This window comes from Apium graveolens, chromosome 7, assembly GCF_009905375.1.
Source record: "Apium graveolens cultivar Ventura chromosome 7, ASM990537v1, whole genome shotgun sequence".
Classification (NCBI taxonomy): Eukaryota; Viridiplantae; Streptophyta; class Magnoliopsida; order Apiales; family Apiaceae; genus Apium; species Apium graveolens.
Window position 1 is genome coordinate 702466 of NC_133653.1, and position 17746 is coordinate 720211.

The following is a 17746-nucleotide window of genomic DNA, read 5'->3' on the forward strand; positions in this document are numbered from 1 at the left end:
TAATTTGCATAAACCACTTCAAATTATTAGATTATTTTGGTTGATTCCACGTACATAAGTATACAACCTAGTTTAAAACCTTATATGACATAACCAGAGGGCCAATTGCTCATTATTTTTATAGTATTTGATAATACTAAATGATGCATAAAAGATCTTCAAATTGATGCCTCGGTGCAAAATAAAGGTGCAAAATAAAGAGTTGTTCCTCTTTGCGATAATGATACAATTTTGACATGCATCCGACATTAATCTTCAACACTTCCAACTGACTTTTGTTCATGTTTAGTTCAGGCCAGATTAATTAAAGGCTCGCTCTCTTTCCATTTCAAGTGTTGTTCCATCGCCTCATCCTAAAATATCCATAAATAATGTTTTGCAGGAAACCTGAAATATCCATGTATGTCAATGAGTTACAAAGTATCTTTGTATTTGAATTTGACATAGCCTCGTCGTCAAATGTAAGGTTCAGACATCTAAGAATTAATTGCAGGAAACCTGAAATATCCATGTATGCCAATGAGTTACAAAGTACCTTTGCATTTGGATTCGACATAGCCTCGCAGTCAAATGTAAGGTGCGGACATCTAAGAAATAATATAACTCAATTCTTTCAAAATTCATGAAATTTGAATAAAAATATTCTTCCTGCATCTTAAATAAGTCCTTAAATATGTAGAGTTCTAACATATATGAGTAGAGGTCTAATTGTTATAGCCATAGGGAAAATAGAACCTATGTATTATATTTAGTTCATACTCCTACACTATAAAATGAGGTCATAAACAAATATAAACCACATATAGACTCGCAGCTGCAGACAACCGATAATATACCGGTTACTCTTTAAAGATAAAGAGTTCAAAGAAAGATGCTCATGCTCAGTAGAAATATCAATTAGTAGAGATATACCAGAGCTTTAAGATTGCAAGTAAACTAGTACAAAAACCCGAGCACAATTGGTTATGACATTGATGTTCCTGAGTTTACCTCAGATACACTTCCTGAGTATAAAAAATTTTCTCAATTTAGAACACGAGGGTATTGTAGTAATTACACAATATTATATGCATTTACCAAAATACCATTACTATTCTATACTAAAATACACTTGCATTTCAGGAAAGTTCCCGACCCGACTCAATTTCAGGAACAATTTTTCTCACTGGTTATAATAGTTCCACTTTAATTTTTATTGACTGTTTAAAATAGCATGTAATGGCCTCATTATCCTTTATACCTCTAAGTCAGACTTGACTGCAAGCCTGCAAAGCAAACGTTCTTTTAGGAGTGACATCGGTGCTATTATAATTTATTATCAATTTATAATTATTTATTTAGCAGTAGCATGATAATATATATATAATACACTTTTTCTAACACATGAAGTAGGGCAACAAAGGTGGATTTAATGCTTGTAACTCACATAATAAATAGGTTGTAAGCAAAAACAATAAATTTATAATTTAAAGAAAGAATTAGTTCATTATAATAATGAAAGAAACATGTAAATTGTAGACTACCAAACCAAAATATTATAATTTGTGTTCAAAATCTTTTATAACTTTTAACATAAGGTGCTTTTTTCGAATTTACAATCAACATTCAGGCATATATGAAGTCAAAAGCAATTCAGAATACATATTTTTTACAACCAATGAATGATCCATAAATTGTCTCAAATTGCTCGAATTATTTTCCTGCACCAGCCTAAAGTACCCAGACATTGTAATTTGACTCGATCAAATCAAAGGCATATCCGAAAGCATTAAACTTTAGGTCAGGTGTATATTTACTTTGTATCTAGAACCAGACACAAATAGTTTACCGTTGACGCATTTTCGGCTTAAGCTCTTTCCATCACATTTACATAAATATCTATTATGTCTAGCAAAACAAAATATGTGATAGTAAGTAGAATATATATACCTTTCCATAACCAACAGGGAGGGTGTTGTAGTTTAGTCCTCAAACAAATTGAAATTTATTAAGATACCCCACCATCAAGATGCAAAGAATGTATAATATATGACAAACAGATTATCATGAGCATTTTTACGTACACTGCCAATGAGTATGCTCGAGTTCTTCATTATAAGATAAAATAATTTGAAACAGTAACCGAATAAGATGAATTTGGCAAGCCTTAATTGAAGAAACTAAATTTGAACTTTGAGTTTGATAACATGTCTTAAAAGAGCATAAAAAATTATACATATTGCTGCATAGTAATATATTGTATCGAAAATTACTGTTTTGAAGCTAAATATAGATGGTCACGGGGATCCTATGCAGTCTATGTATATAAGCAAGGATCTAAAAATAGAGATTAACTTACACAATCATTGGGATGAAAGAGCAAACAATCATGAGACCAATCTAAGCACAACTGAGCAAACATTCTTGCTAATTTGTAATCAAAAGAGTTCTAAATACAAAAATTGAGGAGGAGATACATAACGAGAATTTCATGGGCAGTGACCTTTTTTCTTCATACAGTTGAAGATGATGATCATAGTCAAGCATAGCAAAATTATGGCCCTTATTCTCACAATTTGGGAAGAAAAAGCCCAAAATCTCACTGATGTTATAAAATGGCCTTTTATATCACTCACAAACGTGATATTTAGTTGCGTTTATAATATATACAGAACGTTAGAGCTAACTCAGCTGTTATGTGGTACATTTTGGAGCTCTGTGTCTTTTCTTCTCAAATTGTGATACTAAGGGCCATTACCCATTCATCAGGCCATGGGCTTAGCCATGTTGTTTTTTTGGATTTATTAATTGTAATCCCTTGAATTAAATTACTCTATCTTTCTTTGTTTAGAAATTTTGAGTCCAAGAACTACTAAATAATCAGATATGTGGACAATGGACATATATTAAAAAGTTGATGTTAAAAATTTAAATTTATTAAAGATCAAGAATGAATACAATTAAAATTAATATTATGTATTTGTGGAGAACCAACATGAAATTATGATGAAAGTTGATATAATAAATATTAAAATTCGTGCCATGTACGGGTGTTTTAAATAATTGTTATTTTATTTTTGTTATTTTAATATTTTATTAAATATATTTGTTAAAAAATAAGTATATCTAAATAAGTGTATTATTTATAATATTAAATTTTAAAATATAATAGGTTCATAAAATTCAATAGGCAACCCAGTTACATACATCTAGTTACATACATCTGGTTTTTGTTCCCTGAGTGTTTTAAAATTATAGTAATATAACTGTCATGTTAAAATTTCTAATTTTTACTCACAAAACCCAAGCCAAATAGTATGAAATTTGTGTTATGATTATAATATAAATATCATAATTATTATACGATTTTAAAAATTTTATTATTTCATTAAAATATACTATTAAGTCATATAAAAAATAGAATTACTGAGTTCAAATTAATAAAAGAATTGCAATTGAAAAACGGGTAAAATAATATATATAATATTATAAGTCATATAAAAGTAAAAGAAGAATAAAAATTATACATTAAAGTTATAATGAAATTCAAAAAGGAGTTAAACCAAGAATCAATAGAAACCAAAAGAAAGGTTAAAGCAAAGGGTGAAACAAATAAAACCAAATTTAATATAATCATAAAACATTTAGAAGTATAAAAAAATAAAAATTAAACTAAATTTAATAAAATCATAAAACATGTATAAATAAAAGATAACAAAAATAAAACTGAAAATGGAGTCATATGACATGTAGAGGAAATAAGGTGTAAACAAAAGTTGTATTAAAATAAAAAAGACATATAAAAGTTGAATTATAAGATATATAAGTAAATTTGTAAAAATAAAATTAATATAAGATATATAAGTAAATTGGTGAAACCAAAATTATATTTGTGTATCACTGATTTTTCTTTTTTCGTACAGAATATAGTTACTATTAGTTTTATTTTTCGAAATTTATCACTTTTGAATTTTTTTTATAGAATAAGATGACTATTATTCTTAAAAAAATTCAATTCTGTCTGTTTACACAAAAATTATGGTAATTAGAAATTATAAATTTTATAAAAAATGAGTAGTTACACTGAATTAAATTTTATCTCCTTTTGTTGTAAACTATAATCTTATCCACTATTAAAAAAACAAAACATCAACAAACGTGAACTTAGTCAAAAGGAAACAAACATGAATTTTATAATCCTTACATTACCGTAATTAATCTCATTATAACTGCTATGAATGAGCTATCCTATACTTCAAGCATCAAACTAAATTAAAAAGTTAAGTCATCCAACCCAAGGGTGTACGCGCTAGTTGTATAGGAATCTTCTTTAGGCTTGGACACAAATCTGTTTCAAATTGTTTGAGAGAAGGGAAAGCTCCGTCCCCAACTTCCAATTCTTTCAGAGGGTCGAACAGCTCTAATCTTAAAATTTGAAGACTTGGAAACCCATTCTCACTGCATACCATTTTGTTTCCCCCGTACACATTAGAACCCAGATGAAGAGAATTGAGATTCGACAAACTTCCCAGAGTGGGCATTGGATCTTCTGTAAACTTACTTTCTCTTAGACTTAAATCCGTGATTGAATCGGGCAGATGACGTAGTTTCGATGGATCTTTTAGAGTACCGACTAAGGACACGCTCTTGAGACGATTGTGGTTTCACTGTTGGAATCTCAACAAATCTAAAGAGTAGTGTGAATGTTTGGAGACTTGTTAAATTGGCTACGGACTCCAGCGTGTAACTGTATCCTTCTTCTCCTTTACCATGTAATTGATATTTTTCTCTATAAATTCAAGTACTCACCTATTTCATTGTAATTTAATTTTCTATACTTGTCTGTGTTGTGAATAATAAATTTTATTCACAACACACGAATTGATGGATAATTTAACAAAAAATTAAATCAACATTACTAAGTAAATTCATATTAAATTTATTATTGTTAGCTGAATTTGTATTTTTATATAGTTTGTAATTGCATAATTTTTTCTAATAAGTTGTACATTAGGTATGTATAAATATACACACTACGCGACCATATACAACATAATTATGTGATGTTATGATAGATAATGTTGATGTATCATTATGATAATCTACCATATTACAACATGTTTTAATTACGTTAGCATAGGTCTCGTAAAGTGTTGTCAATCCATTCATAAATTAAAATATTTAATTTTTTATTAAAAAATAAATAAAAATATGCTGACGTGTCACATGTGGGTCCCACATGGGGTTCCCTACTGCTGACTTGTCGCTGATGTGTCCCAGGATGTGGGGCCCACTCTGCTGTCGTGGCAGGTGTGGTCCCCCATGTGGGCCCACTCTGCTGGCATGGCAGATGGAGGTCCCCCATGTGGGCCCCACTCTGCTGACGTGGCAGGTGTGGTCCCCCATGTGGGCCCCACTCTGCGCATTTGGTGCTAAAATAGAATTATGTAGGTATGAATTTAGAATTTACAATATATATACGATTCCATTTATATAAAAACAATATAAATATATGGTATATAAGAATCAAAAAATGGGTAAAATATTACATAGAAAATTGTAAGTCATATATGAATAAAAAAAGAATAAAAATGGAGCAAATTTATGGACTTATTTATTTTAAAATATAACTAAAAAAATGATTCAAACCTATAAAAATAATAAAAAATCATGGCTTATAAAAAATTAAAAAAATGAGTAAAAATAAAACATATAGAATTATAAATCATATAGGATTAAAAAAATGATAAAAATAATACACTTAGAGTTATAACATGAATTATAAAAGGTGAAATTAAAAGGTGGTGATACTAAAAAATAAGTGAAACCAAAGTATCACTTAAAAATTAGTTTCGTTTATTAATAAAGAAAAACGGGTAAAAATAAAATATATAGAATTATAAGTCATATATGAATAAAAAAGGATAAAAATCATCAATCATAAAAGATGAAATCAAAAGGTGGTAGAACAAAAAAATAAGTGAAAATAAATTATCACTTAAAAATTTTATTAATAAAGAAAAATGAATAAAATTAATATATATAGAATTATAAGTCATATAGGAATTAAAAAGGATAAAAATATTGTACTTAGAGTTATAATATGAATCATAAAAAGTGAAACCAAAAGGTGGTGATACCAAAAAATAAGTGAAATCAAGTACCACTTAAAAAGATATTTGCTTATTAATAAAGGTTATTAATATATCTTATAATTTTTTTTATGTATTTTAACTATGCTAAAACTTTTGGTTACATCGTTTATTATTATGTGTACTTTATAATGTTTATGATTCTATTAAATATGATTTTTTTTTATGTTATATGTCTTATCCTATTAAGTTGGTTTTATGTTTGTTTCATCCTTTTGTCGTATTCCTAATTTTCTTATATATTGCTAATTCAATATATTATATGATTATAATTAAAGTAATTTTATTTTTTTTAACTTTTTTGAATTATATACTTCTTTTAATATAATTATTAAAATTCTATTGTAATTATACTTTTTGATTTTTTAAACCACATTCGGACCATCCTAATTCCATATATAAATATGGATACACTCCTCCTTGAAAATTCTATTGTAATTATACTCCATCCATTTCCCTCAATGTTTCCCTCAAATTTTTTTATATTGGGGGACGGGGACTCGGAGACAACTCTTATTAAATGTAGTTTCATGATTCTTTTTTTAAAAAAATTTCTTCTAAATAAAAATATAATGTTCAAACTTTTATAAAAAAAGAAAATTTTAAAAATAAATTACAAAAATATATTTTATAGTTGCCTTAAAATACGTGCAAGCATGTGAAAAAAAACTGTAAAGAAATGAAGGGACTGAGGTAGTAATTTTTAAGATTATATTTAACGGTTCTCATCAATTTGATCTGATCGAATGACCAAGAACCAAAAACCAACAACTAAATTTTTAATATTACGTTTTTAATATAATAATATAGATAGTTCCTTGAAGTCCATCAAAATGCTTTAAGAAAAAGTTGTTTCCATTAAATTTTAATTTAAATGTCGAATGCTTCTTTTAATAATCTTAAAAATTAGTATTTGTCCGGATTAAGTTCCTTAAGCTATTTTAGTGCACCACATGTCACCAGTTTGATTTCCCCTTTCTTCTTCTTCTTCTTGTTATCATTATTTTTGTTGATCGATTCAAATAAAAGTAAAAAATTGAGTGAATTTTCTACGGAAAAATATGAATTTTTATTTATTCGAGAAAATACAAATTTCTAATTTTCTTTAGAAATACAATTTTGCACCTAATTGTAATGGCCGTAAATACAAATACAACCTCAAATACTTTCACAAAAATGTAAAAGTAAATTGATTTTGACTGCCAACCGCATTTTTACCAATATTTTTTAAACAAACAGCAAAATTGTAAATAAACTCGATTTTTTAGCATTTTTGATAATTTCTTAAAATAAATCACAAGACTTAATGAAGGAATCAAATTTAAGCAAATAAAAGTTATGTGACGAAAATTAAAATTTCCTCTGTCCCAAATTACAAGTAGCTTTGACTTTTTACGCGTATTTTAAAATATATGCATGAAAGTCATAATTCCGAACACTTTTTTTAGTTTTTCTTTTTTTGAATTAAAATTTAATATATATATATATACTTTTGTTCAGAAATTTTTTTTGAAAAAAATTAGTGAAACTATCTTTTTACTCACCTTAAAATACGCCTTAAAAAATTAAAAATAATTTTGTGACGTGTTCAGTGAAGTTAATATAACTATTCTAGAATAATCAAATTACAATCATAAAAGCAAAACCTGGCGTTTTCAATGGATGCTTCCAAAATGTGAAAGCTAGCCACTTTATTAGAATTTAATCATTCTTTTAAATTCAATAATTTCTCATCTTTATTAAAATCTAATTGCACTCAAAATGTCGGACACGTGTCATAATATAAACCCCAACTAATCTATATGCTCGTCCACATCTTTTGTATCTGCGTCATTGCTAACATAACGGTAAATGCCTATATATAGGCTTTGAGCTCTTCTTCTCTTCTCATCAACTTGTATAAAATATTAACTTCATTTGCAAAAAACACAAAAATAACTATTTTATATTTTTGAGGTTTCAAGATTTTTAAAATGGCCAGTGAATTAAGCAGTGTGCAATCCATCCATGACTTCACTGTCAAGGTTCTTTCATTTCTTTCTTTGGATATAAAATTTTCCGTCATAAATAGACCATTTACAACGAATTTTAAAAATTCTTCGGAAATGTAGTGTAGGTTGAATGTGTTGGGCTTTGTTGGGCTTAGTAATCTAAACGTAGTCCAAGTCCACTTCATGTAATGAATAAGCAGCGTGTATATCGCTCAGAAGAATAAGTCATCAAGATGTGGCGAGTTGTTGGAGTCTAGTGGAGGAAAAGTAGCAGTGTAGTTCCTAGTTTGTAGGAGTCTTGGATAGCTGTTAGTTTTTTATTATATGTAATCTGTATGCACTTCTAATTCAAGTAGTTTTTCCAGTTTATCCATTTCAGTAAATCAAGTGTGTGTCTGTTATTTACTTTTACGTATATTGTCTTCATTTGGTATCAGAGCTTTGAGCCTTCAACATCCAACACAGCAGATCGATCATGGAACCCAGCAAACCTAAAGAGGCATCCTCCTCATTCGGGCTGAGCTACCCAATGCTCTCAAAAACCAACTATACTGCTTGGGCGCTGAAAATGACTGTGTTCATGCAAGCACATGGAGTATGGGAAGCCATTGAACCAAAGGATCCCAAAGCTGCCATTGAAGAAAAGATGGACAAGAGAGCTTTGGCCATAATTTATCAGGGTATACCTGAAGATCTTCTGTTGTCTCTGGCCACAAAGAAGACCTCCAAAGAAGCATGGGAGGCCATTAAGACGTTATGGTTGGGAGCTGACAAGGTCAAGAAGGCACGAGCTCAGACGCTTAAAGCAGAATTTGAGTCAATTATGATGAAAGAAACAGCCCGATTGGATGATTTCTGTATGAGGTTGAACATTCTGGTGACGAATATTCGCGCATTGGGCGAGACGGTGGAGGAAACGTATGTAGTCAAAAAGTTATTGAGAGCTGTACCGACTAAGTTTCTGCAAATCGCTTCAGCGATAGAGCAGTTTGGTGATCTGGAATCCATGTTAGTTGAGGAGATCGTGGGATCGCTCAAAGCACATGAAGAACGAATCAAGGGACAAGATGACAGCAACAATAACCAACAGCTCTTGTTAACCGAGGATGAATGGGTTAAACGGGAAGGGACTGAGAAAAAACTGCTACTTACTAGAGATGAATGGTTGAAAAGAACGAATAAGAGTGGAGTCTATGAAAACCGCAGCAAAGATGGTCGAAACACTCGTGACAGGAGCAGAGTTCGATGTTACAATTGTCTCAACCTTGGGCACTACGCTGCAGAATGCAGGAAGCCTAAACGAGATCGAGAACAAAAAGGAGAGGCCAACTTGGCACAGATAAATGATGAAGAGCCAGCCTTACTAGTAGCAGAGATTGAGCAGAACACAAGGGAAACGGTGATGCTGCACGTTGGTGACTCACGAACCGTGACTGACGTGGGTAAAGAAATTGAGGCTAAGATCGAAGCAAATATGTGGTATTTAGACAACGGTGCAAGTAATCATATGACTGGGCACCGCGAAAAGTTTGCTGAGTTAGACGAGGGAGTGACTGGCCAAGTCAAATTCGGAGACGGTTCCACGGTGTACATAAAGGGGGTTGGATCGATAAAGATACACTGCAAAAATGGTGAAGAGAAGGAACTTAAAAATGTGTACTTCATTCCCAATCTTCGAAGCAACATAATTAGCCTAGGGCAGCTATCTGAGGAGGGCAACAAGGTAGTTATTGATGGTGATCAGCTGTGAGTCCATGACACAAAGCATAGACTGTTAATGAGAGTTCAACGCTCCTCGAACAGACTATATAAAATATATATATCAGAAGTAAAGGAAAAGGCGTGCCTACTCACGAAGACAGAAGATAGTAGAAGACTATGGCATCTACGTTTTGGTCATGTAAATTACCAGGCAATGGCGGACATGTCAAAAGCTGGAATGGTGAATGGACTACCGGTGCTGAAAATACCAAATGAATTGTGCAATGGATGTCTTCTCTCAAAACAAACACGTAAGCCTTTCCCTTCTGAATCAAATTTCTCTGCACAAGTTCCCTTAGCACTAGTACATGGAGATATTTGTGGTCCCATTTCCCCTCCTACCCCAGCTGGAAATAGATATTTCCTATTGCTTGTAGATGACTTTACTCGCATGATATGGGTTTATATGATCAAAACCAAAGATGAGGCACTTACAGTGTTCAAGAAATTCAAGGCCTCAGTTGAAAAAAACCACATTCCCAGGGATCAAAGTGATGCGTACTGACCGAGGAGGAGAATTTTGCTCAAGTGCTTTTACTAAATTCTGTGAAGAAGCTGGGATTACACGTCATTATACCGCACCATACTCTCCTCAACAAAATAGAGTTGTTGAGAGACGCAACAGAACTGTGGTTGCTATGACTCGAAGTATGTTGAAAGAAATGAATGTTCCTTCAATCATGTGGGGAGAGGCTGTGCGACACGCGGTATATGTATTGAACAGACTTCCCACTAGAAGCTTGACAAGAATGATAAATTTTTCTCTATAAATTCAAGTACTCACCTATTTCATTGTAATTTAATTTTCTATACTTGTCTGTGTTGTGAATAATAAATTTTATTCACAACACACGAATTGATGGATAATTTAACAAAAAATTAAATCAACATTACTAAGTAAATTCATATTAAATTTATTATTGTTAGCTGAATTTGTATTTTTATATAGTTTGTAATTGCATAATTTTTTCTAATAAGTTGTACATTAGGTATGTATAAATATACACACTACGCGACCATATACAACATAATTATGTGATGTTATGATAGATAATGTTGAGAGCTGTACCGACTAAGTTTCTGCAAATCGCTTCAGCGATAGAGCAGTTTGGTGATCTGGAATCCATGTTAGTTGAGGAGATCGTGGGATCGCTCAAAGCACATGAAGAACGAATCAAGGGACAAGATGACAGCAACAATAACCAACAACTCTTGTTAACCGAGGATGAATGGGTTAAACGGGAAGGGACTGAGAAAAAACTGCTACTTACTAGAGATGAATGGTTGAAAAGAACGAATAAGAGTGGAGTCTATGAAAACCGCAGCAAAGATGGTCGAAACACTCGTGACAGGAGCAGAGTTCGATGTTACAATTGTCTCAACCTTGGGCACTACGCTGCAGAATGCAGGAAGCCTAAACGAGATCGAGAACAAAAAGGAGAGGCCAACTTGGCACAGATAAATGATGAAGAGCCAGCCTTACTAGTAGCAGAGATTGAGCAGAACACAAGGGAAACGGTGATGCTGCACGTTGGTGACTCACGAACCGTGACTGACGTGGGTAAAGAAATTGAGGCTAAGATCGAAGCAAATATGTGGTATTTAGACAACGGTGCAAGTAATCATATGACTGGGCACCGCGAAAAGTTTGCTGAGTTAGACGAGGGAGTGACTGGCCAAGTCAAATTCGGAGACGGTTCCACGGTGTACATAAAGGGGGTTGGATCGATAAAGATACACTGCAAAAATGGTGAAGAGAAGGAACTTAAAAATGTGTACTTCATTCCCAATCTTCGAAGCAACATAATTAGCCTAGGGCAGCTATCTGAGGAGGGCAACAAGGTAGTTATTGATGGTGATCAGCTGTGAGTCCATGACACAAAGCATAGACTGTTAATGAGAGTTCAACGCTCCTCGAACAGACTATATAAAATATATATATCAGAAGTAAAGGAAAAGGCGTGCCTACTCACGAAGACAGAAGATAGTAGAAGACTATGGCATCTACGTTTTGGTCATGTAAATTACCAGGCAATGGCGGACATGTCAAAAGCTGGAATGGTGAATGGACTACCGGTGCTGAAAATACCAAATGAATTGTGCAATGGATGTCTTCTCTCAAAACAAACACGTAAGCCTTTCCCTTCTGAATCAAATTTCTCTGCACAAGTTCCCTTAGCACTAGTACATGGAGATATTTGTGGTCCCATTTCCCCTCATACCCCAGCTGGAAATAGATATTTCCTATTGCTTGTAGATGACTTTACTCGCATGATATGGGTTTATATGATCAAAACCAAAGATGAGGCACTTACAGTGTTCAAGAAATTCAAGGCCTCAGTTGAAAAAACCACATTCCCAGGGATCAAAGTGATGCGTACTGACCGAGGAGGAGAATTTTGCTCAAGTGCTTTTACTAAATTCTGTGAAGAAGCTGGGATTACACGTCATTATACCGCACCATACTCTCCTCAACAAAATAGAGTTGTTGAGAGACGCAACAGAACTGTGGTTGCTATGACTCGAAGTATGTTGAAAGAAATGAATGTTCCTTCAATCATGTGGGGAGAGGCTGTGCGACACGCGGTATATGTATTGAACAGACTTCCCACTAGAAGCTTGACAAGAATGATAAATTTTTCTCTATAAATTCAAGTACTCACCTATTTCATTGTAATTTAATTTTCTATACTTGTCTGTGTTGTGAATAATAAATTTTATTCACAACACACGAATTGATGGATAATTTAACAAAAAATTAAATCAACATTACTAAGTAAATTCATATTAAATTTATTATTGTTAGCTGAATTTGTATTTTTATATAGTTTGTAATTGCATAATTTTTTCTAATAAGTTGTACATTAGGTATGTATAAATATACACACTACGCGACCATATACAACATAATTATGTGATGTTATGATAGATAATGTTGAGAGCTGTACCGACTAAGTTTCTGCAAATCGCTTCAGCGATAGAGCAGTTTGGTGATCTGGAATCCATGTTAGTTGAGGAGATCGTGGGATCGCTCAAAGCACATGAAGAACGAATCAAGGGACAAGATGACAGCAACAATAACCAACAACTCTTGTTAACCGAGGATGAATGGGTTAAACGGGAAGGGACTGAGAAAAAACTGCTACTTACTAGAGATGAATGGTTGAAAAGAACGAATAAGAGTGGAGTCTATGAAAATCGCAGCAAAGATGGTCGAAACACTCGTGACAGGAGCAGAGTTCGATGTTACAATTGTCTCAACCTTGGGCACTACGCTGCAGAATGCAGGAAGCCTAAACGAGATCGAGAACAAAAAGGAGAGGCCAACTTGGCACAGATAAATGATGAAGAGCCAGCCTTACTAGTAGCAGAGATTGAGCAGAACACAAGGGAAACGGTGATGCTGCACGTTGGTGACTCACGAACCGTGACTGACGTGGGTAAAGAAATTGAGGCTAAGATCGAAGCAAATATGTGGTATTTAGACAACGGTGCAAGTAATCATATGACTGGGCACCGCGAAAAGTTTGCTGAGTTAGACGAGGGAGTGACTGGCCAAGTCAAATTCGGAGACGGTTCCACGGTGTACATAAAGGGGGTTGGATCGATAAAGATACACTGCAAAAATGGTGAAGAGAAGGAACTTAAAAATGTGTACTTCATTCCCAATCTTCGAAGCAACATAATTAGCCTAGGGCAGCTATCTGAGGAGGGCAACAAGGTAGTTATTGATGGTGATCAGCTGTGAGTCCATGACACAAAGCATAGACTGTTAATGAGAGTTCAACGCTCCTCGAACAGACTATATAAAATATATATATCAGAAGTAAAGGAAAAGGCGTGCCTACTCACGAAGACAGAAGATAGTAGAAGACTATGGCATCTACGTTTTGGTCATGTAAATTACCAGGCAATGGCGGACATGTCAAAAGCTGGAATGGTGAATGGACTACCGGTGCTGAAAATACCAAATGAATTGTGCAATGGATGTCTTCTCTCAAAACAAACACGTAAGCCTTTCCCTTCTGAATCAAATTTCTCTGCACAAGTTCCCTTAGCACTAGTACATGGAGATATTTGTGGTCCCATTTCCCCTCCTACCCCAGCTGGAAATAGATATTTCCTATTGCTTGTAGATGACTTTACTCGCATGATATGGGTTTATATGATCAAAACCAAAGATGAGGCACTTACAGTGTTCAAGAAATTCAAGGCCTCAGTTGAAAAAACCACATTCCCAGGGATCAAAGTGATGCGTACTGACCGAGGAGGAGAATTTTGCTCAAGTGCTTTTACTAAATTCTGTGAAGAAGCTGGGATTACACGTCATTATACCGCACCATACTCTCCTCAACAAAATAGAGTTGTTGAGAGACGCAACAGAACTGTGGTTGCTATGACTCGAAGTATGTTGAAAGAAATGAATGTTCCTTCAATCATGTGGGGAGAGGCTGTGCGACACGCGGTATATGTATTGAACAGACTTCCCACCAGAAGCTTGACAAGAATGATACCATATGAGGCCTGGTTTCAGAAAAAGCCATTTGTCGACTACCTACGAGTTTTTGGCTGTGTTGCCCACGTGAAAGTGCCCAGCGTACAAGTTGCCAAGTTAGATGATCGGAGCAAAGAAATGGTGCATTTGGGGAGAGAACCCGGCACAAAGGCATATCGCCTTTACGACCCTTCTACAGGAAAAATAAATGTAAGTCGGGACGTAGTGTTTGATGAAAAACAGGAGTGGCCATGGAATGACTCGACAACAGAGGGTGCTGCACATAACACTGGTGCTTTCACATTGTTAGACACAGAGCTAATTGACGAAGAATCTGGCAGTAATGAAATCACTCGAAACTCCAGCTACACTTCATTCGATAATAATACACCAGAGTCTCCAAACTCGAGTCTTTCAGATAAAACAGCAACACCTACCTCAGAAAGTACAGGCTCGAGTTTTAGCAACATGAATTCTGCCACCAGTACTGAAAGCACTGCACCCCTGAGATACAGATCATTACACGATGTATATGATAATACTGAAATAGTGGAACTAGCAGATGAGCTGCTACTGTTGAGAGTTGATGACCCAGTCACTTATGATCAAGCAGTTAAAGAAAAATCGTGGCGAGATGTAATGCAAAGTGAGATTGAAGCCATTGAAAAGAACGACACCTGGGTGCTAACAGACCTACCATAAGGCCACAACGCCATTGATTTGAAATGGGTCTATAAGCTCAAGAAGGATACAAATAGAGAGGTAATCAAACATAAAGCCCGTTTGGTTGCAAAGGGCTACGTTCAAAAATACGGTATTGATTATGAAGAAGTATTCGCCCCAGTAACAAGAATGGAGACTGTGCGATTACTTCTTGCTTTAGCAGCCAAATGCAACTGGGAAGTCCACCACCTCGATGTCAAGTCTGCTTTCTTGAATGGGGAACTGCAGGAGGAAGTATATGTCTCACAACCTCGAGGCTTCGTGAAAGCCGGGCAAGAAAACAAAGTGTATCGACTACTCAAAGCATTGTATGGGCTTCGCCAAGCTCCTCGAGCATGGTATGCACAGCTGAATAAATGTTTGCAACGTCTAGGTTTTGTCAAATGTCCTTTCGAACACGCTGTATATACTCGAAAGGAAGGGAGAGATTCATTGATCATTGGAGTCTACGTAGATGATATCCTCATTACCGGTACCAGTGTTGCAAACATCGTGCGATTCAAGGACCAAATGAGCAAGGAGTTTGATATGACAGACTTGGGCAAGCTTTCATATTATCTCGGGTTGGAAGTCGAACAGGGACAAGGCTTTATTCAGATTAAGCAAACTGCGTATGCTAAGAAGTTGCTCGAGAAATCTGGTATGTGAGATTGTAATGCAGTGAAGTACCCGATGGAATTCAAGCTACAGCTGACTAAGGATGAACATGGCGAACCAGTAAACCCAACAGAATTCAAGTCTATTGTTGGGGTCTATGTTATTTAGTGCACACCCGTCCTGATTTAGCTTATTCAGTTGGCGTGATTAGCAGGTTCATGGAACGTCCAACAGTGACACATCTTAATGCAGCAAAGAGGATCTTGCGATATGTGAAGGGAACCTTGAATTTTGGTTTAACATACACTCAAGGCCAGGGTAATTATCTGTTATCAGGATTCTCCGACAGTGATCTAGCCGGGAATGTTGATGACCGGAAAAGTACGGGTGGAGTGGCGTTTTATTTAGATGAAAGTCTTATCACATGGATCTCTCAGAAGCAATGCTGTGTCGCCCTATCCTCTTGAGAGGCAGAATTTATGGCTGCAACGGCTGCAGCATGCCAGGGAATATGGTTGCAGAGGGTTCTCAATCAAATTTGTAATGTGAAGATTGGTCCTGTGACTCTGTACATTGACAACAGATCAGCTATCGACTTGTCGAAAAACCCAGTGTTCCATGGAAGGAGCAAATACATAGATATTCGATATCACTTTATAAGAGAATGCGTGGAGCAAGGATTGATAATCGTTAAGCATGTTAAAACTGATGAGCAACGTGCAGACATTCTCACAAAGGCGTTATCAGTGGGGAAGTTTGAGAAAATGAGGAAGTTACTCGGTGTCAAAGATACTGCAGGAGCTGGGTTTTACTGATCGTCCAGGAATGCGTTTAGATTAAGGGAGAGTATGTTGGGCTTTGCTGGGCTTAGTAATCTAAATGTAGTCCAAGTCCACTTCATGTAATGAATAAGCAGCGTGTATATCGCTCAGAAGAATAAGTCATCAAGAGGTGGCGAGTTGTTGGAGTCTAGTGGAGGAAAAGTAGCAGTGTAGTTCCTAGTTTGTAGGAGTCTTGGATAGCTGTTAGTTTTTGATTATATGTAATCTGTATGCACTTCTAATTCAAGTATTTTTTCCAGTTTATCCATTTCAGTAAATCAAGTGTGTGTCTGTTATTTACTTTTACGTATATTGTCTTCAGAATGAATACATTAAAAATGTTTGACTGATATGTTTGACCTCATTGATTCGTTCTGTGTACAATAGGTCACACGTTTGATTTTCACTCCACTTCATAATATCTTGAGGATTTGGCAAAATGTGCATTTGTTAAAGAAGTGTATTGGATTATGATTTGTTTGCTTTGATGTGCAGTGGCCTTACCACTTCAAACTATACAGAGTTGGCAGAGTTGTACCAGAAGTACAAGGATCAAGGTTGGTTTCACTGTCATGAATCTATGATCAAGCTTGAGTTAGCTGAAGCTGTTGTTGAATCCTTGCATTTGTTTCGTGTTTTTCGTGATTAACAATCTGGTGAGTGACTTTACAGGACTAGAGATTCTTGCATTTCCATGCAACCAGTTTAATGGACAGGAGCCTGGGACTAATGAAGAAATTGAAAACTTTGTCTGCACTCGTTTCAAAGCTGAATATCCTATCTTCAGTAAGGTATGGATTTTAGTACACATTTTGATCTTGAACTGCAGTATGCCAGTGGCACGCTCTGAGAAATTTCTGTGGTTTTTCGATTATTTAGGTTGATGTGAATGGATCGGATGCTGCTCCGTTATACAAGTACCTCAAGTCTGTCAAAGGAGATGAAATTGAATGGAATTTTGGCAAGTTCTTAGTCGATAAAGATGGCAAACTTGTTGAACGTTATGCTCCCACAACCACTCCGCTTACCTTTGAGGTAACAATTACTTGCATTTCATTACTCAAGTTAATTATATTGTGGCTAACATATGATCATTTCGACTTCTGCAGAATGATATCAAGAAAGTTTTAGGAGTCGCTTGATAACCGGGATTGAGGCCTGAGTTTTAATGGTTGACTAGTAACTACCTCGTCTGCAACATGTATGGAGAAAAAAGCGAGTGATTGT

At 34.8% G+C, this 17746-nt stretch overlaps 1 protein-coding gene and 1 long non-coding RNA gene across 2 annotated transcripts in view; both read left to right on the forward strand.

Annotated features, from left to right (window-relative positions):
* Positions 1-17746, forward strand: part of LOC141671305 (uncharacterized) — a 328936-nt gene that overhangs the window by 15695 nt on the left and 295495 nt on the right. The gene's annotated exons all lie outside the window — the stretch shown is intronic.
* Positions 16959-17679, forward strand: LOC141672505 (putative phospholipid hydroperoxide glutathione peroxidase). Its single transcript, XM_074479122.1, has 4 exons — positions 16959-17076; positions 17192-17310; positions 17399-17554; positions 17629-17679. The coding sequence occupies exons 1-4, from the start codon at positions 17007-17009 to the stop codon at positions 17659-17661; spliced, it is 378 nt and encodes a 125-aa protein (XP_074335223.1). The 5' UTR covers positions 16959-17006; the 3' UTR covers positions 17662-17679.

Bases quoted from the DNA above. Each gene is read 5' to 3' on its own strand.
- LOC141672505 (XM_074479122.1), top strand. From the start codon at position 17,007: ATGTGCAGTGGCCTTACCACTTCAAACTATACAGAGTTGGCAGAGTTG. The intron at 17,077-17,191 runs GTTGGTTTCACT...GTGACTTTACAG, and splicing joins CCAGAAGTACAAGGATCAAG to GACTAGAGATTCTTGCATTT. The intron at 17,311-17,398 runs GTATGGATTTTA...TCGATTATTTAG, and splicing joins AATATCCTATCTTCAGTAAG to GTTGATGTGAATGGATCGGA.